Raw genomic sequence first — 19,837 nt, forward strand, 5'->3', positions numbered from 1 at the left:
ATTCCTTCTCGTTCCCCCTTTTAGTAACGGTTAGCACATACCACACCGTGGTGCTCTTGATTTTTATAAGCTTGGGTTTTGAACTTCACAGTTTGCCCCCGCCAAGGGGTAGTTTTAAAGTCTTCCATCCTGTCATCTTATGCTGATGGTCCCCACCCCCCCACCCCCCAGACTGTGTTGGGTGCAGATTAAAGCAGCAGCTTTCTGGTGTCCATTCCAAGCCATGTAGGAATATTGACAAAGATAAAGCTCAGATCCTTGCCGCCCCCACCTCCTGACTCCCGGGGACTAGTGAGTGATGTGTTCTCCTGCAGACAGTGCCCTCAGCCTGCTGTCACAGCCCAGAGATCCAGGAGCAAGCCCTGCACCTCTCTGTTTTCAAAACCCAGAGCGTACATCTCGGAGAATAAATCCGAAAGCAGGTGCAGAGCGAGAGCAAAGTCCTGCCTTTCTTGCCAACCCAGGCCAAGTCCCTGACACATGACGTCTGTTTGCTGTCCTCGGCTCACTTACAGACCAACCCAGGCCATTCATTGCAGTTGATGGAAATCAAATCCCAATAAACTGATGTCATGACGATTCATCTGGGAAGTTCTTTCTGCCAGATGTTAAGCCTCACACCTGGAGGAGAGGAAGCAACTCCTGGGGTCTTTTTATTCATGGCAGATGAGAAGGAGGGGAGAGGGGAGGACAGGTATACAGAGCTGACAGGTGGAGGGGGGAGTCCCTGGGCTCCTGGGCCCAAACCCACAGGTTGTGTAATGGTGACGCCAGCCGTCTGTCCCTGGGCTGACAAGCACGCACTGAGCACTCCTGTGCGCCACGTTCTATGCTAGGCATTGATTGGGACAGTCTAGGGAGCAGGGCAAAGAAGTCCTCCCCGAGGAGGATGGGGACAAGGAGGGCCAGCAGGGCAGAGGGCACCACAGGATGGGCAGGAAGAGGTTTTGTCTGTGGAATAGAAAGGCCCACACGGCGGAGCTGATCTTTAGGGAGGTTAGTGAAGCTGGAGGGCCTCACCCAGGGCCCTGGTCATTCCCAGCTAGGGGAGACAATGCCAATTGGAGGAATTAGTGGCAGATTCCCTCTCAGGCACAGGGAGCTTGAAGTGACAGAGTGGACACCTCTGGACCTTCGGGGTGGGGGTGGGGGGTCGCTGGGCCCAGAAAGTGGTGGCTGAGGAAGAAAAGCCAGAACTTGCCATAGAAAATTGAGCAGCGCCTGCCTGGCAACTAGAAGCTGGCTGGGTGAGCTCAGAAAGGGAGGGCAGTGTTGAGAGGGGACCCGACAGGGCTGGGCAGAAGCCCGGGGTAGGGCTAGGGGGTGGAGAGGCTGGCAACAGAAGCAGTGGAGAGACAGGAAGCACAAACGCTCCCAAGCCCTGAGCCAGCCCTGAGGGACTGTCAAGTGGAAGACTCCACCTGGAAGTCATCATGATTCTGTATCTGGTTTGCAGAAAGTCAGCTCAGTGGAGGGTTGTGGGAATTTCAGGACTCTTACGGAGGCCACCGGGGCTCTGGCTTCAGGCATGGCTAAATCTAGGGGCTCAAATGACGTCATCGGGACTCTCTCCATCTCCGCTCACGTTCCCTGTGTTGGCTTCGTTATCAGCCAGGATCCCCACCCCTCCACCCCACCCCACCCCACCCCCGCCACTCACAGCATAGCAAAGTGGCCACTGGCACTGTCCAACATCCTGCCCCCTAGGGGCGCCAGTTTAAAGAGAGCTGCTCTCTCTCCATAGCTCCTTTCCCCACCCAGAAGGACAGCTGGCAGCATTCGCCTAATCTGGATGGTCTGATGGTGGGGGCATCCCCAAAGGAAAATCAGGAGGAGGGCAGGTGGGTCTTAGGTGCGCCAAACAGGTAACTCTGCAGAGCCCCCCCCCCCCCATAGCAGGGTTGAGGGAAGGTGGGAGTGGGGAGGGCGCAGGGGCTGCAGCCGAGGGAGGGAGAACATAGGGCGGCCTTTGGAGGAAGCCACGAGATCAGGTCCAGCTTCCCTTTTCTTTCCAGTAGGAGAGATTTATGCATGTCTGCAGGCAGACAGAGGGCAAGGTGCCAGTGGGGAAGGGGTGACAGAGGGTTCTGGAGAGAGAGGATAATTGATGAAGCCAGGCCCCCTAGGAGACAGGCAGAAAATGGAGTGCAAGGCACAGTCCAATATGAAAAGAGGAAAAACAGAACGTCAGTGTCCATCAGCTGCTGTTTTTCCAGAATGACACCCTTCCATGGCACTTAGCCACAGCATGGCTGTGAGGACAGGCCGCTGCAGGGGGCGCACGCCGGGGCTCTTCTGTGCTACAGGGAGGAGAGTGCGGCCTTCAGACCTGGCCCCCTGAGGGCCAGGCCCGCGCTCCGCACATGCTGGGACGCAGGCTTCCCTTCTCGAAGCCAGCCTAGCCACACAGAGGAGTAAACTCCTTACCTGTATACCTGTGTTGTTGGCAATTCTTATAGCACTTTTTCTTGGTTATAAAAATAGTACATCTGGGGAGCTCAGAAGATGGGGAGCTGAAGAAGCTAGAAGTCCTCCGGACTCCGCACTCAGAAAGCAGCATGTTTACACGTAGGTGCCCACTGCCCATAACCAGGGTCTGCGGCGGCCGCAAGAGTACAGCTGGCTTCTCCCCACCTAGCATTCTTGTGCGAGCGAGCATTCCACCCATTCTTTGAAAATATCCTGAGTCAGGTGACAGGGCGGCCTCAGAGCAGCCCCTCTGGCTGCTGACTCAGGCGCTGTCGCCAGGCCACCCCGTCCTGGGAGGCTCTGAAGTGTAGGATGGCTTCTCTGCAAAGGTTCTCACACAACAGAAGGTCTGCCCTTGATCTGCATGTGGGCCACATTCTTAGAAAATCCAAAGTACACTGAAAAATATTTTGCATTTTTTGCAAAACAACCAGAATCGAGACTCGGGTAACCATAATCAGTGTTTACCAAGCTGAATGTTGGCGTGTGACCTGAGGCCCAGAGTGTCCTGTGCAGGGCAGGAGAGTCCCATCCTGGTCCCACCCTGGTCAAAGGCCAGGAGGGCCTCTAGGCGTTGAGACAGCTAAGAGCAACACCCCCCCCCACCCCTGATTTCTAGAATGCCCTCCCGAGGGCGACCCACCTAGCCGAGAGCTCCCCAGTTGGGACGATCTGTAAGGGTCCCCACTCGCACACCTGCCGCTAACGGGGCTCCACCCCTCCTTTGTTCTTCCAGAGGACACCCAGTCCGCCAAGACGCCGCAGCGCTCCCAGTGCTGCAGCGAGCAGGAGCACACGCTGCACGAGTCCTGGGACTCCCTCAGCGCCTTTGACCGCTCCCACCGGGGACGCATCTCCAACATGGAGCTGCAGGGGGACATCCTGGACGAGTTCCTGCAGCAGCAGAAGGGCAGCCGGCACGGCGAGCAGCTGCCCCCCGGCAAGGAGGAGAAGCCAGAGCCAAGGAGAGGCCCGGAGGACAGCCCCGGAGAGCCCGACGACGGCAGTGACTTTGAAATCCCTGTCTTGCCTTACGGACAGCGCCTGGTCATCGACATCAAGTCCACGTGGGGGGACCGGCACTATGTCGGCCTCAACGGAATAGAAATATTCAGTTCAGAGGGGGAGCCAGTGCAAATCGCGAACATTTGCGCGGACCCCCCTGACATCAATGTTTTACCTGCCTACGGGAAGGACCCCCGCGTGGTCACCAACCTCATCGACGGGGTGAACAGGACCCAGGACGACATGCATGTCTGGCTGGCCCCCTTCACGCTGGGCAAGCCCCACTCCATCTCCATAGACTTCGTGCACCCTTGCCAAGTCGCCCTGATCCGAATATGGAACTACAATAAATCTCGGATACATTCCTTCCGTGGCGTGAAGGACATCACCATGCTGCTAGACGCGCAGTGCATCTTTAAAGGAGAAATCGCCAAGGCCTCGGGGACCCTGACGGGAGGTACAGTATGTCTGTAAGAATGTTCTGGAAGCCACTACCTGCTACCCGCTGAGGCTCTGAGGAAAGACAAAAGGCCCTGGCTAGCCAGTGACAGATGGGTCTCTCTTCCTGGGCCTGGCTCACTCCTCGCTTTTTGTAGCGTGGGGGGCGCAAGAGCTGACCTCATTTAAACTCCTCCCCTGGGTGCAGTCCTTACTCCGCGTCTGCCTTGAAGAAGGGGGGATTCTTCTACAAGCGACTTATTTGCGGGTGCTCCCAGGAGAGCCTGTGGTGCAAGGAGAGAGACAGGATGAGAATGGGAGACGCTAGGCAGGGCGAGGGCGAGGGGGAAGCCGAATCGCAGCCTGATCCCGAACGGAGCTCTGGAGCATAACTTGCAGGGTCTGTCCTGCCTTAAGGCAGAGCAGCAGGGCTCCCCAAGGTTGGGGGTGTAACTCCCATGCCCTACCAGGCAAACCTCCAGCTCCCCAAAAGGCATCAGCAGGCACTTGGGTGGGGCCCCAACAGCATCTGCTAAGGTGCCTCCCCCACACCTTAGAAGCATCTCTCATTTCAGGCCGGATCACGATTCTCATTAGGTTAGATCCCTTCATTAGGACTAAGTGGTTCCTGGGGCATGTGAATCCCATTTGCAAATGTGTGAATAATAATAAGGGAGGCTTCCTAACACAAATCAGGAACTGGTGGTGGTTGGGGATGGGGTTTTTAGCACAGAGGTTGGTGGGTCTGGGTCCCTGCTCTCCAAACCATTGTGATTCGGGCGGGGTGAGTTAGTTGACTCTTCCTCTCTCCCTGGCATCCCATCCAGCCCCAGAGCACTTTGGAGACACCATCTTGTTCACGACGGACGATGACATTCTGGAGGCCATATTCTGCTCAGACGAGACCTTTGACGTGGATGTGGCGAGCCCCTGCAGCCTGCAGAGCGAGGAGACGCCCAGGAGGCCGAGCACCGCCGACAGCGATGGGGGGGACAGGCCCTACACCCGGGCCGGCTCGTGGGCTGAGGACCGGGTAGGACTGGGGGGAAGGGGGCCCCCGGAGACATTTCTCCTCCTGACTCCGAGTGGAACAGGAGGGATGAAGATGGATGGCCTTTAAGCTGCTGGTGCTACTGTTTTGACATTTCCCATTTTTCTACTTCATTTTTTGGTCCTCTGTGTCATATTTCATTCTCTAATTATGTTTTATTTTTTTATTTTTTTTTAAGCAAAGTGAAGAAAGTATTCAAATTTTAATCAAAGCTAGGAGAAATCAGTTCTGCGTCATCTCTGTAATTTAGAGGTTGGCAGTCTCAGGGGAATTTTTGCTTTGGGTTGCGGTTTGATCGCTCACTGTTGTTTCTGATGGAAAGGACTAGGAACGCTTTTAATAGGCAGCCTTAGAATTAAAATAATGATCACCTCACCATCATTTTCCGCACACGTATGGCGATTCGGTGATAGAGCACCGTGTCACCCTTGCAAGTAGGGATCACCAGTATCCCCATTTGAGAAATCAGGGCTCAGACCCGTTAAGTGACTTGACCAAGGACACACAGCAGGAGCGTAACCAGGCTAGAACTTGAATGCGTGACTCCAAAGTCTGTGTTTTTAACCTCATAAACCAATTTTTTAGGAACTGAAAGACGACATTCAGGGGAAAGGTCAGTCTAAGTGAAGAACCAGTAATCTGGAGAGCCAGGCCCCCCAGGGATGGTCTTGAGGCCCTAGGAGAAAGAGGAGATGGTTACAGAGGGTGGGGGAGGGGAGCGGGGACAGCTGGAAACCAGAGGACCGAAGGCAGGGCCCGGCAAGGTCGTGAGGCTGTGGTGTGCAGATCCCCACTGTGTTCACTGGGGGTAAAAATCCGCAGGGGCAGGCAGAAGTGTCATGCAAGACTAGGGGGTGCTAAGGCCCCTGCTTCTCAGGACAGACGGGAGCTGCTAGTTCATGTTGGTAGTTGTCCTGATTTCTTCCGGGAGGAGCCAGAAATCTGGGCTTTTATGGAAAATGTCCCAATTAAAAACCGTTGGCAACTAAGTGGGAAGGCTTTCAAACCTTCTGTGAGCCACAGCACGTCTGTGGTCTAGAAGTGATTCATGGGTCTCCAGTCGGGAGCTGACCTTGAAGGCTTCCTTTCATGTGCCCAGCGTTTTCCAAATGCTTCTAAGGGTCTCTGATCACATCCAGCCTGGGAGGGACAGGAAGGAATCCTCACTGTCTCAGAGACAAGGAGCCCGTGTTCTGGGAGGCCAGTGTCACAACCCTAGAAAGTGCCAGGGCTGGAGCCTTACCCACCCTGTCTCGGTGTCCAGGTCAGTGCAGCCACCAGGGAGAGATCCACCAGGGAGAGTCCCAGGAGGCTCTGGGAGGGTAGGGAGCCCAGGAAGGCATGAGAAGGCACATGGGCCAGGACAGTAGCCTCCCCTGGTGGCCTGAGGCTGCTTGGTGTTGTGCATGCTCCTGGAAGACCATCTTCCTCACCCTCTTCCCCACAGCCAGGCAAGAAAGGGCCTCAAGAGGCTATGTCTAAGGGGCCAGGCTGAGGGTTCCATGATTCCTGGGACTGAAACACCATCCCCACCAAAAAACTCTAACACCCGGACAGCCAGCTTCCCCTCCTTTTGCATCTCAGCCTCCTTGTCTGCAAAACAGTAAAGGCCCTTTTGCCCTAACTTACGGTGTAGCAATCTAATGAGCAAGATGTACCCATGAGATCTGGGAAGTGGGGTGTGGCTGCCCCCTCTGCCTGCCTGTAGACCAGGGGTTCTTTATCCTGGCTTCCCTTGGGAATCACCGGAGGAGCTTTAAAAAGGCAGATTCCCAGGCCTCTCAGGTTGAGGGCCACTCTCTGTGGTTGAATTTTTCCCCCTTCTTCCCTCCCTCCATCCCTCTCTGCTGATCCTCCTCCCTGCCTCCTTCCTCAGGCTCCCTAGGTAAACATCTATTGGGTCTTTCTCTGCTCCAGAAAATCTGCTCACCTTAGCCAATGGCCTCAAACTCCTCCCCTACCAACAAGAGGTGCTGGCAAGGACTCAGACACACAGGGGTTTCTGGGTCTGCCCATGGTATCAGTCACACAGCTTCCATGGTGGCAAAAAATGCAAGACAAGACACAAGGGAGTATCTGGGGCTCGGGGTGGATAGTAGCATGGCCAGCCAGCTGTACGGGTATCAGAAAAGTCACCTACTTTCCTTCTGCTTCTCCCCTAACCCGTGTGTAGATCCCGGGGCTAGAGCCGCCACCCAGTCCCCCTGTCCCTGAAGTAACCACGCCAGAGCCGGGCATCTACCACGGGATCTGTGAGTATCCTCTTTTGGGACAGTGTCCAGGGGAAGAAGGAGCATCAGGGGCCAGGGAGAGCCATGGCTACTGGGTCAGGGACCCTCGGACAGTTGGGCAGGTTGTACATGGCACAAAGATGCCAAGCCACGGGATGGATGGGGGGTAACACAGCCTAGACTTGGCTCGCTGGTCGTGGCAGGTCTACATCACTGTGGAGGAGGGACACCTCTCTGCAGCAGGCCTTTCCAGAAGGGCACTTTTGTATTTTGAGTGCAGACATCTTATGTGTTAGTTGTAGCCCTGACCCAGGAGGCTGCAGCTAGAGCCCAGAAAGCATAGAACAGACAGGAAGAGATCTGAGGCATCTGTCAGTCCAGTGATTTGGGACCTTCAAACCCAGATGCACGCATAAAAGAAAATCTGCATCTTCCCCATTCCAGGTGGGGCGGGGGCAGCAGGAATACTAGCCCAGGGTGCTGGGTCTTCTGAGAAGGCAGAGATTTGGATATTTATGTGAAATCTCCAAAAGTTTAAGTGTTGGGTGGCTAATTTTATGATATTTTAAAAACACCATGTCTGTGGCCTCTGAGCAAACCCCATCCGGGTTTCACTGTGTCTGTTCCCTCTTCTTTTCCCACTTACCCTTCCAGCTGCTCCCTCCCCGCTCAGTACACATGCTCAGCCAGCACCTGTGCTGCGTCCTGGGGAATCTTCAGACCCCAGGCCCTGGCTTATGGATCTCTCTCCCCTGCCCCGTCCAGGAGACTCTGTCAGCCACTCTTTGCTGGGGTTCCCTGGGGCGAGCTGTTCAGGGAGGGCAGCAAGCAGGATGGGCAGAGGGAGCCCTGGAGCTGCAAAGGCCCCTTGAACCGGTCCTGAGTTGAGTGAGGGGTCAGGGCTCCATGTGTCTGTATCTGCAAGTTTCGGGATGCGGGCTGCCTCTGGGGACAGGCAAGGCCAAGGAAGCAAGGGTGGGAGGACTCAACTGTGAGGCTGTTGGCACTCCCCTCCCCTGGAGGAGTGAGTCCTTCAGTCCCAGGGGTGGGCATGGGACCCGGGCACCACCCCCCAGCAGCCTCAACACCCCTTTCTCGAGGCCTTGCTGCCACCCACTTCTTCCCCAAGAGGCCTGCCCACCTGCCCAGCGAGAACCGTGTCTGCCTCCCTCACTTCCCAAAGACAAATTCCCTCTTAGAAGGGGAAGATACCTGACTTGGAGTCCTCATGGCTCCTCACATTCCAGAACACTCTCTCAATTTCTCTCACTTAGTCTGAGACAGCAGAGAATTTCTAGAGCCAGCCTAGGGCAGGCAAGAGCCTGGTTTGGGGCTTGGTTTTGTCTCCCACTCAGGCACCCTGCTGAGGCTTCCCCTGCCGTATCTCAGTGAACACTCCGTTCTTATTGGGTCCATACAGCTGGATCTGGGGGTGCAAATGATGTCATCATGCCTTGGTGTTTCCCTCCCGCTCTTTGCGCTGTCTCGCTCTCTCTTGCCTTTCTCCCACTCGGACCCATCCACACAACAGGTCCCCCTGGAAGCCCTGGCTTTACGTTCACGTTCTGGCCGGCAATCCCAGATAAATGAGAGCCTTGGTTCCCAGGAAGTCCAGCAACGGGTCCAGAATCAGGCCTCCTCGGCCTGGCTTGGTCACCTGCCATCTGTAAGCCAATGGCTGCGGCTCACTGTGGTGGGGAGTGGGGGTGTGTGAGGTGTAAAACTGGGATTGGCCACACCTGAGGCAGAGGCACATCTCTGGAGCCCCGAGACCAGGGTCAGCCGCCCCCTGGAGCCCTGGTAGAGGTCAGAGTGCCACAGCCAGAGAAGGAGGGAAAGGAGGCTGGCTGGAGGCAGCCACCATCCCCTTCATCTGATCATTTCCCCAAAGATGCTGTCTGTAAATGTCCTTCCTGCTGAAGCGGCTTCTGACCTTTCTCAGAAATGTATTTCAATACCTTCGGGAGTGTTGCCCTGGAGCAGAGCTCGGAGCCCTTGTTGCCGTAAGGAACGTGCGATTTCTCAGCTGCTCTGCTCAGTAGGAAGGAGAACCTCCTGACCAAGCATCCTTCTGCACTTTTTGGAGGCATATGATTTCCGAATCTCTCTTGTCTGAACCTTTTTGTTTTCCCCCACTGTCTCAAATCCTCAACCCACTTCACCAGCCTGTGCAAATGGAGAGAGCTTTGATAACGTGACCCGGGGGGATGCGCTGGGGTTGGTAAATATGGCCAATCCTATTAATGTTTTGAAAGGGGATATATGACTTGCTAATTTGCAGATGACACTAATTTTGGGCGTTTTGCAAATATCAGCAGTGATGAATAGGAAAGTAGCTGAGAGAGTTGAAACGTGGGAGAGAAATAACAAAATTAATTTCCATTTATATAAATACTAATTGATACACCAGAGGAAAATGAATATAGAACGTGAATATTAGCTCAAACAGGAGAGCAGGCGCTTTTGGAGCAACCCCAAATTAGATGTCCTTGCAGTCCGTCGTGCCAAGCAAGCAAAGGGGGTGGCTGGGGAGAGGCTGAGGGGCCACCTCTTGTTTTGCCTGGGGGAGGTTGCATTTCTCCCTCACGGTGATCGCCTCATCCAAATCCACTCCCTCTGCCATCGTGCACTCTGCCTCTCGGGACCAGTACCCACAGCCACTTTGTCGCTTGGGTCAAAAACATTGTCTCTTTCCTTCCCTGCAGAAGCCACTGAACATCCTGGTGGTGCTGTCTCCAAGACAGATCCTGAATCTGTCCGCTTCACCCCATTTTCACCAGGGCCACCCCTTGTCCAGGGCACCAGTATCACAACAGCCTCCTCCCTGGTCTCCCTGGAGAACCTGACCCCAACCCAAGTGTATTTTCCAAGATGCAGAGGGGTTGGAGTCAGCTCCCTGCTTCAAAGTCTAACCCTCCCAGTGGCTCCCCACCACAGACAGAAGAAAATCTGGACTTCATGACACGATCTAGCACCCCCCCACACCGGCCCTTCTGACCTCATCTTCTTCCACTGCCCCTAACCACAGGTCAGATTTGTTCCTGTCCCAGAGCCCCTGCTGCCCTCTCAGCCTGGAATGGTCTTCCAGGAATGCTGAGGAATGATGGCTTCCTCCTTATCACCCGGGTCTCAGCTCCAGCATCACCACCTCAAAGAGGCCCTCCCTGACTGCTCCCCCATCCACTTAGTCACTCCCTGACAGGCACTCGTGCCTTCTTGTCTCCATGCTATTTGTGGCTCTGTGGAACTTTCCTATATGTCTGTCTGTTATATGCTCATTGTCCATCTTCACTGCAATGGAAGCTCCCAGAGAGATTCTGCTATGTGTTGATGTCTGGATTTCCAGGACCGAGGACAGGGCTTTGTACATAGTAGATGATCAATGAATATTTGTTTGCCATTCACTATGAACTTGGTGAAACTCAGTGCTTTTATTTTGTTTTGTTTTTAAAGATTTTATTTATTTATTAATGACAGACACAGAGAGAGAGAGAGGGAGAGACACAGGCATAGGGAGAAGAAGGCTCCATGCAGGGAGCCCAATGTGGGACTCGATCCCGGGACCCCAGGACCACACCCTGGGCTGAAGGTGGTGCCAAACCACTGAGCCACCTGGGCATCCCAGTGATTTTATTTTGATTCATTTACCCGTGATTATCTACTGAATACCTACTCTTCAACTCATCATTTATCTAAAAAGAAGAAAAAAACTTTTATTGACTGTCTATTTTCCAGATACTGTCCTAGGCTCTGGGGATACGAAGGCAACAGAGCTCCTCCCCTCAGGGAGCTTCCATCTTAGTGAAAGATGAGAAAACACACAAGTAAATGAATGAAGAATACATTGTCGGGTAGTGACAAGTGCTGTAACAAAAAATAAGGCAGGAGCTGGTAGGGAGGTGGTGCCATTTGAGCGCATATGGTCAGGGAAGGCCTCTCTGAGGAGATGACATTTGAACACCGACTCGAAATGAAAAGGGGTATATCGATTAGCTTTCACTGTAGACCAAACCAACCCAAACTTGAGTGGCTTAGCACAACCACTGTTTAATCCATGACTGGCTCATAATTCCCTGGCTTGCCTGAACCGTCTTTATCTAAGCTGGCTTGGCTGTCCTCTTCAGGGCCTGCTCACGGGTCTGGTCAGCTAGCAGATGGGCTGGCAGCTGAATGACCTCGGATGTCTTCATTCCAAGCAGATGGGAGGCTGTTGGCCAGAGAGATAGGGAGACCAGGCTCACCTGGTTCCTTCACACGGCAGACCTCCCAAGTGTGGTGAGAGAGGACAAGCCCCAGTGCATGTGCGTGCTTTACATCCTCTGCCCGTACCACCTCTGCTTCTCTCCCATTGGCCAAAGCAAATCACCAGGCCCAGACTCAGGGAGTGGACTCAGGGAATGGAAAAATGGGCTCCTGTGTCTGGATGGGAGAAGCAGCAAAGTCACGCTGCAAAGCATGTGTGGCCATTTTGCGTGCCGTTGCTGCTATGAGATGCTAGGATGTGCCCGATCCCATTGCTGGTCACATCTTTTCCATCTACCCCCAAGATGCTCAGGGCTGCCTCGGCCCCATGGAGAGCAGAGGGATCTGAGAATGACTTACAACATGCATGTTGGAAATGACGTGTAAGGGAAGAAGCCGAGCTCCAGGGAGGCTGGGTGGCTTGGCCTCACTTCCTAGCCATAGGGATGCCCTGCGGCCTCCCTGGGCTTCTGCTTCCACACCTGACCTGAAATAGGTGGGACCACGTGACATCCAGGCAGCCTCCTTCCAGCACTAAAGGGTTGGCCTTCTGTGAAAGTTGCAAAGAGTGTGAGTTTTCTAACACAGCCCCCCAGAAGGGTGGTAAAAGAGGCTCCACATTCTCCCAGTGTAGAGAGTTCACTGGGCCTGAGCTTGCTCTAATGGGAGACCAGTAAGAAAAGAGAAGTTTTAGCCAAATATCTGACAGAGCCTGACCAAGGCTTCATTTGGTTTGAGCTATCTGGGCAAATGGATGACTCACCTGGACAATATGCCCCAGGACCACAGAGGGTCACTTCTAGATGGTCTCTGGTAGAGCAGGGGTGAGGCGGCAGCAAAAAGATGGGCATACCTTTGTAGGTCACTTCCTTACTCTGAATCCTGGGAAGTCTCGTGATGGTGCCCAATTGGTATGAAATGCCCATTTCTGATGTGCTGTATAGATTGATGTAGCTGCCTCCATGTAGGCAGCTACATTTTTTATTTATTTTTTTTTTAAGATTTTTTATTTATTTGAGAGTGAGAATGAGAGAGATCACAGAGGGAGAGGGGGAAGCAGGCTCCCCACTGAGCACAGAGCCCAATGTAGGGCTCGATCCCAAGACCCTGGGATCATGACTTGAGCTGAAAGCAGTCGTTTAACCGACTGAAGCACCCAGGCACCCCTCTGTGTAGTTACTTATTAAAACATCCCATCTATACTGAGTTCCTACTATGTGTCAGGCACTGTGCCAGACTTTGAGGACACAAAGATCTAGCAGATCAGATGGGGTTTCAGCTCTCAGGGAGTTCGCCATCTGGCAGGGCAAACGGATATTTACCAGATGGTCACAAGATCACAGTGGTGACCAGAGCATGGAAGTGGAAGTTCACTTGTGACATGGCAGGCTGTGGATGGAGGTTTGATGTGGTCAAAGAAGTCAGAAGGGCTTCCCTAAGGAAGTGAGTCAGGATCGGAAGGGTAAGCACACTAGGTCATGTGAGTTCTAGCAAGAACAGCATGTGCAAAGGCCCTGTGATGGGAGAGAGGAATGGAAATATGAATGATTAAAAGATTGTCTGGGTAGAGCCTTGCTCCCTAGTATGAAATGAGGTTAGACTATTAGGTAGAAGCCAGATAGACAAGGTCTGTTAGCCAAGCATCACGGGAAGCATGAAGAGTAGAGCAACATGATGGATGCATGAGAAAGGATCCAGGGCCATATGCAGGTTTATTGTTTTTTTTTGTTTTGTTTTTTGTTTTTGTTTTTGTTTTTAAGATTTTATTTCTCAGAGAATGAGTGGGGGCAGAGGGAGAGGGAGAAGCAGACTCCCTGCTTACCAGGGAGCCCTGACGTGGGGCTCCATCCCAGGACCCTGAGATCATGACCTGAGCTGAAGGCAGACGCTTAGCCAACCAAGACACCCAGGCGGCCCCCATGTGCAGATTTAAACACTGGTCCATTCATCCTGCAGACATTTCCAGAACAACAGCAGTGTCCCAGGCCCTCGGGTCACTAGGAGAAAAGGTTGAAAGCCCACCCTGAAGGCATTTTCATTCCAGTCTGGGTTCTCACGCGGGTAGAACACAGAGGCTGAGGTTATACCTTTCTAGGTCTCTGTCTTGAGCCTCCTCTGGAACCTCCAGTGTTCATGGGCCACTTCTCCTCCCATTACAGGCCTCCAGCTGAATTTCACTGCCTCCTGGGGGGACCCGCATTACCTGGGGCTCACAGGCCTGGAAGTGGTGGGCAAGGACGGCCAGGCACTGCCCATCAGCCTGCACCAGATCACTGCCTCCCCCAGAGACCTAAATGACCTCCCCGAGTACACCGATGACTCCCGGACCCTGGACAAGTAAGTGTCTGTAGGCAGCTTCCCGCAGGGACTCCCAGGGCCATCTCCTCCAACCATGAGCAACAGAACGCTTCCGGCCCCCGAGAGGCGGGGTGGCTCAGGCTCCCATGCAGAGCCGGGGCTCGGGGACCTGCTCTACATCTTTGACTCCAGATTCCAACATCACACGGTGTTCCCTATTCCACCTTCCCCAGCCACCCCTGGGCGCCTGCCGGCTTCTCATTTTATTTATGTATTTATTTAAGTAGGCTCCACCCCCAGTGTGGAGCCCAACACAGGGCTTAGACTCCTGACCCCAAGATTGACACCTGAGCTGAGATCAAGAGTCAGACCTTTAACTGACTGCAGCACCCAGGCACCCCTGGTGGTCTTCCCATTTTAGAGTCAAGGGAAACCAAGGCTTGGGAAAAGGAGGTGACCCTCCCAGGGCCATGCAGGCTGAAGTGGTGGGCGGGGCTCCTCTGCTGCCAGATGCAGTTGTGCTTTGTTCTTCTTAGTGAAGGGCCAGGAACGCAGGTGAGACCTTGTCTCACCTTTGCTGAGCCAGCTCTGCATCTGAGCATGAGTGACCCCACCTCTCGGGCTGAAAGATCTCCGTTGCTCCAGGTTGCGGGGTGGGGGTTGGCTCTGGAAGTCTCCGCAGGCAGCTGTGGGTGCTTTCCTTTGCTTTTGTCTGATTTCATAAGCCCAGACTGGGGCCAGTCAATAATAGGGCAAGCCTGGCATAATAGTATCAGTCCACGTGCCCGTCACTGCAGACTGGCGCTGGGCCTCCTGCTCGGGACAGCTGCAGGGCCTGGGCTCTGCCTGGAGGTATAAACGGGAGGAGCCTACAGGGGTCAGAGGGATGAGAGCTCCAATCCTGGCTCTGCCCCTTTGCCAGCTCATAAGTTTCTTAACCTCTCTAGTTGTAATAGTAATAATAACAAAATTGCAGTGACTCTTCTTGGAGCCCACTGAGTTCCACTGTCTTCCCCTGCCTCGCTTGCCTTATCAGAGGCGTAGGGCAGAAAGAGGATGATAAGTCCCCTGGCTGGAGGGCGGGGAGGGGGTCGCCCCACTGCACCTGCGCCCCCTGCCTGGCCCAGAGCACCTGCAGTTAGTGGTAGACTCCTCCCTGCTCTCCCATAAGGGGCTCCTCACCCGTGGCCTTCATGCCTGCAGTCAGTGTCTGCTCAAGAACTACTCGGCACTCCGCATGTTGGCGGACCACACTGCTGCATACTCAGGCTTGGAGCCCGCGGACCCAGCTCCTGCTGCAAAAGTGATCACAAGGCGGGCCCCACTTGTTCATCCACACCCGCCCACTTACCGCCCCCTCCACCCAGATTATGTGATGATAGCAAATCCCAAGACTGATAGCACTTCTGCTAAATATTTCAGTATGTAGCTCTAAACAATGATTTTATTTTATTTTTTTTTAAGATTTTATTTATTTATTCATGAGAGACACAAAGAGAGAGAGAGAGAGGCAGAGACACAGGCAGAGGGAGAAGCAGGCTCCATGCAGGGGGCCCCACGTGGGACTCGATCCTGGATCTTCAGGATCACACCCTGGGCTGAAGGCAGCACCAAACTGCTGAGCCACCCGCGCTGCCCTAAACAATGATTTTAAAAGGAACATAATCTCACTACTGAGTGAGATTTAGGAATCACCTAAAAATTACTGGTGATTCCCTAAATTAGTAGACATCCGGCATGTTCCTATTTCCCTGAATGTCTCCTCATCTTCCTTTTTTGTTTCTTGAATTAAGGTCCAGATAAGGTCCAAGCCTTGTGATTGGCTGGTTTGAGATCCAGTTAAGACCCTTATGTTACGACTCTCTGATAGGTCTCTTAACTTCTTATAATCTTTAGGTTCCCTTCCTTTTTTCATTTTTTCACAAATTATCTTTTGAAAAAAGGGGACGGTTTGCCCTGTAGGGTCTGGATTTTACTGGTTGCATCTCTGTGGTACTGTTTAACCTGTTCCTCAAGCTCCTGTATTTCTTGTAAATTATTCATTAGATCTAGACACCTCATCTGGTTGAGGTTTGACCATTGGGGCAAGATATGACTGTGGGGGTGTGGATGTCACTGTGAATTCCCTTCAGGACATATAGAGTGTCTGGTGTTAAGGCTTTTTGTGACATTGACAGTCAGTGCTCAGTGGCTAGATCCACTTGATTGCAAGGTGATGGTGCACTAGTGGGTCCTATCATTCTTTTTTTTTTTTATCAATAAAGAGAAATTTTTCTTCAATGATTTGGTTACTCTGAGGTACAATGCAAATTGGAAAGGCAGTCTAAGTGCTTGGGTTCTTTCCCTTTATTTTTCAGTTTGCAAAATAAAAAATTGTTTTTCTAACATACTTTAAAAGTTTGTGTTTGACCATCATAAATCATGGATTTAAACACTATGTTTGAAGGATTTCAATTTATTGTAGTTTTTATCTTATTGATATTATTAGATACTGGGAGCTCCTAGATCCTTTTTTAAAATAGTAGTGTGTGACAGCTTTCCTGCCTTCTGATGTGACAAGATATTCTAGGCTCCCCTTGTATATTTCCTATCCCAGATGTGGAATCAGCCATTTTTTCCCAAGAAGCCCTGGTTCCTTCTACTGAGAAATGGTATTTAGAGACCATAATCTAGCCACTAGAGATGCTCATTGCTACTGGGCTGGTTACGATTTCTGTGGACAAAGCTGGGAAGTGTCGTGCGGATATTCTTTTTTTTTTCTTTACAAATTTATTTTTTATTGGTGTTCAGTTTGCCAACATATAGAATAACACCCAGTGCTCATCCCATCAAGTTCATGTGGATATTCTTGATGGTGTCTATAGGGACCTTCCTTCACCGTCAACTATAAACGCTTCAACAACTCTCTCTACTTTCAGAATCAGGTAACAGCTTTGGTATGGAGGTAGCCCCATCTCTAGGACACAGAAGTAATTGCTTTTAGAAAGAAATGGAAGGTTCTCCAGTCAGCCTAATTCCACAAACACCTCTGTTTTAAATTGCTGAATTTCCTCAGTTTTAAGATGCCAGCAATTGTAAGACACACCATCCATCAATTTAATAACAGACTTTTAGAGAAAAAAAAAGAAACATTACTTCCTTGGATGAACACTTAGATTGTAAGATTTATTCCAAATCCAGAACTTTAAAATGTAAAAGGAAAAAAAAAAAGTTTATCTTAAAATCTAGGAATTTCTCCCAGTGCGGCAGCCTCAAAGTCACCAGGAAATTAGGAAGAAGAGGGGGGAGGGTTGCCCAAGAAGCTGAGAGTTGGGCCCCTGTTCCTGGGGCCAGGCCGTTCAGTGGCAATGCTGGACACAGGCCAGAGCCATAAGGATAACAGCCTGGGGCCCAGGCTGCAGCGTGCTGGGCAGTTTAGGGCAGTCAGCGGTATGGTGGTCTTTGGGACAAACACAGGCCAGGTTGAGGGGGATGAGGCAGGATGTGCAGAGCAGGAGATCTGGAAACTGGCCAGGATAGGAGTACAATGTGGGCAAGGTGATGAGTTCATTTAGAACAGCAGCTGAGAAGAACACAAGGAGCTAGGGGCTCCCTCCTAAGGCCGAGGGTCTTCCCTGGGCTGCCCAGGCCGCATAGTTACTGGCCAGGCCAGCCCCCCACAGACACACCTGCCCCTTCTGGTGCTTTTCTCACACCAAGAGCCCGCAAGCTCACCCCAGTACCTTAGCATCTCTCTCACCTGACACCAGAAAGAAGGAATCAAATTCTTTCAGAATGTTCTGTAGAGCCAATACAGCACTTTATAGAAAGTTTGGAAAATAGAGAAAAGCATCTGTCTCCCATCCCCTCTGACACAAATGTGTTTTTCATCCTTGCGTGGTCTCTCCTGGCTCCTGTCCTCAGCTTCCAGCATTAAGATCATTTTCCACATCATTGCATCATCCTCACAATTATCATATTAACTGGACAGATTTACTTAATTAACCCTTTGTATTCTGAGACCTCTTGGGTTTTTTTGTTGTTGTTGTTGTTTTTTCTTTTTCTGCTAACATAAATAAATAACACTATAATGAATATTTTTGTGCAGATAGCCTTTCCTGCAGGCTGAATGAATTTTCCTTAGAGGAAAACAATGTCAGAAATGGGATCCCCAGGTTAAAGGGTCCTGAAAGATGACACATTTCCCTCTTTATTTTAAACCTTGATGATCATTTCACTGCACCTTTAATAGCACAGGCTCTTATTTCTTCCAGTTTCCTTATTTTGTCTGATTTTACGGATGAGCTGTGGCCCCTCACAGTGGCTGTAATGAGTCCTGCCTCCACTTAACAAGCCCAATGCAGCCAGGCTCACACCAGGCAGGATGCAGGGGGCCATAAAGGGGCATAGACCCCCTGCTCTGATTTCTCCCACAGGTCATGGCCAAGCCCTACCTCACTGCTCCCTCCCCACTGTTTGCAGGTTAATCGATGGAGCCAACATCACAATGGAGGATGAGCATATGTGGCTGATCCCCTTCTCGCCTGGCCTGGACCACATGGTCACGATCCGCTTCGACAGAGCTGAAAGCATCGCAGGCCTGCGCTTCTGGAACTACAATAAATCTCCTGAGGACACCTATCGCGGGGTAAGCTGGGGAATAGCAGCCGCGCTCAGTCCACTGTCAGGGAAACGGTGCCTTGATGAATAGCTGGCATGGCTGCCAGAGAGGAGCATAAATCTTCCAGAATTTTCCAAATGGAGCTGGGGGGGGGTTACAGCCAGGGAGAGAGCGCACTGCTATTTGCTTCTTCTGCAAACAGCAAATATGGGCTAAAGCTCCCAGGCTAGACTTGGGACACAGAAGCACTTTGCTTCTCTTGGGGGCCGGGGGTCCTCAGCGGTCCAGCCCGGAACCGTAGTGGTGAATTTGGGGCCCTGTTGTTCATTGAGCTCTTTGAGGGCCAGGTCCTGAGCTGAGGGCTCTGTACTCATTCATTTCATGGGACCCTCACTCCAGCCTCTGGGAAGTTAATACCCCATCTTTCAGGGTATTAAAAACTGAGGTTCAGAATATACATTCACTCATCCCAGGGACACACCGTGAGAGCCCCAGGGCACACCCGCTGGGCTTGGAGCACACACTATGTTCTTTTTCCTCAGGATGTGAGAAAGCAGGGGTCTCCGCTGTGCTTTGACAAAAGGCACCAGAAGTGTCCTTTGCATGGGTTTTTCTGTCCTCATATGACTGTGGGCTTGATAGGTGTGTCCCCTCCCCCTAGAACACACAAGTGATGGTGATAATGTCACCTAAGATACAGCAGTGCCATTGGGGCCCTGAAGTCACAAGGCCCTGGTCCGAATCCCTGCTCTGACCCTAACCAGCCATGTGACCTTTGGCAAGTGGCCTGCTTTCCCTGGGCCTCAGTCTCCTCATCTGTAAAATGGGGAGGAAGAGGATGCCACCTGCCTTGGGAAGGTAGTCATCATCCTCTGCCATGCAGAAATTGACAAAGCCAGGCCTTGCATCCTGTGAGCCCCCCCAGGTGTGGCTCCCCACCATGCACGTGCCCCAGAATTTCTTCCATGGGCCCTGTGGGGCCTGCAGCACTGTGGGAGCTGGCCACCGTGGAGTCCATGGCCCCCAGGCACTTGCCCTCTGGAGCAACAGCCCCTCTGATTGTAGGGTCTACAGATCCTCCCAGGCCATGCTGGTGTCTCCCCAAGTACACTCTAAGGTTCAGCACATTTAAAAAGTAAGATACGCTGGCGTTGAGAAAGCTTTCTTCTGGCTCAACTCATGCCCTAGGCCTTTGCATTCCCTTGAGCGAATCAGCTGAGGCCCTGTGGCCTGGATTTGCTACCTGGAAATGTTGGACCTAGGGCCCCTGCCTCCCAGGCCTGGCCACCATCAGCTTTGGTGCCGGTGACAGGTGGCCACCATGGGATGGAGGGGGTGGAGAGATGGACACAATCTGACAGGGGGATCCCAGAGGGCAGGTGATGGAAACTCTGCCCCTCCCCAGGAAAATGCTTTGGGTGCCTGTGTGCCCCAAGGCCCTCTGGGCACCCTGCTTATGAGCGCCTGGTGTGTGGTTAGAGCCAGGCCTTGCATGCTGGAGAT

The 19,837-nt window shown here is 52.4% G+C and overlaps 1 protein-coding gene across 3 annotated transcripts in view; it reads left to right on the plus strand.

Annotated features, from left to right (window-relative positions):
* KATNIP (katanin interacting protein) overlaps positions 1–19,837 on the plus strand; it is a 196,099-nt gene that overhangs the window by 165,308 nt on the left and 10,954 nt on the right. For 2 of the 3 annotated variants that reach the window (XM_072836271.1, XM_072836274.1), the window contains 6 exons: positions 2,485–2,568; positions 3,206–3,931; positions 4,740–4,945; positions 7,137–7,215; positions 13,596–13,773; positions 18,196–18,361. In XM_072836271.1, the coding sequence (XP_072692372.1) occupies positions 2,485–2,568; positions 3,206–3,931; positions 4,740–4,945; positions 7,137–7,215; positions 13,596–13,773; positions 18,196–18,361 (1,439 nt within the window). The remainder of the gene's footprint in view (positions 1–2,484; positions 2,569–3,205; positions 3,932–4,739; positions 4,946–7,136; positions 7,216–13,595; positions 13,774–18,195; positions 18,362–19,837) is intronic. The other variant, XM_072836272.1, reaches the window with a different exon arrangement.

The sequence above is a fragment of the Canis lupus genome, chromosome 8 (assembly GCF_048164855.1).
Source record: "Canis lupus baileyi chromosome 8, mCanLup2.hap1, whole genome shotgun sequence".
NCBI lineage: Eukaryota > Metazoa > Chordata > Mammalia > Carnivora > Canidae > Canis > Canis lupus.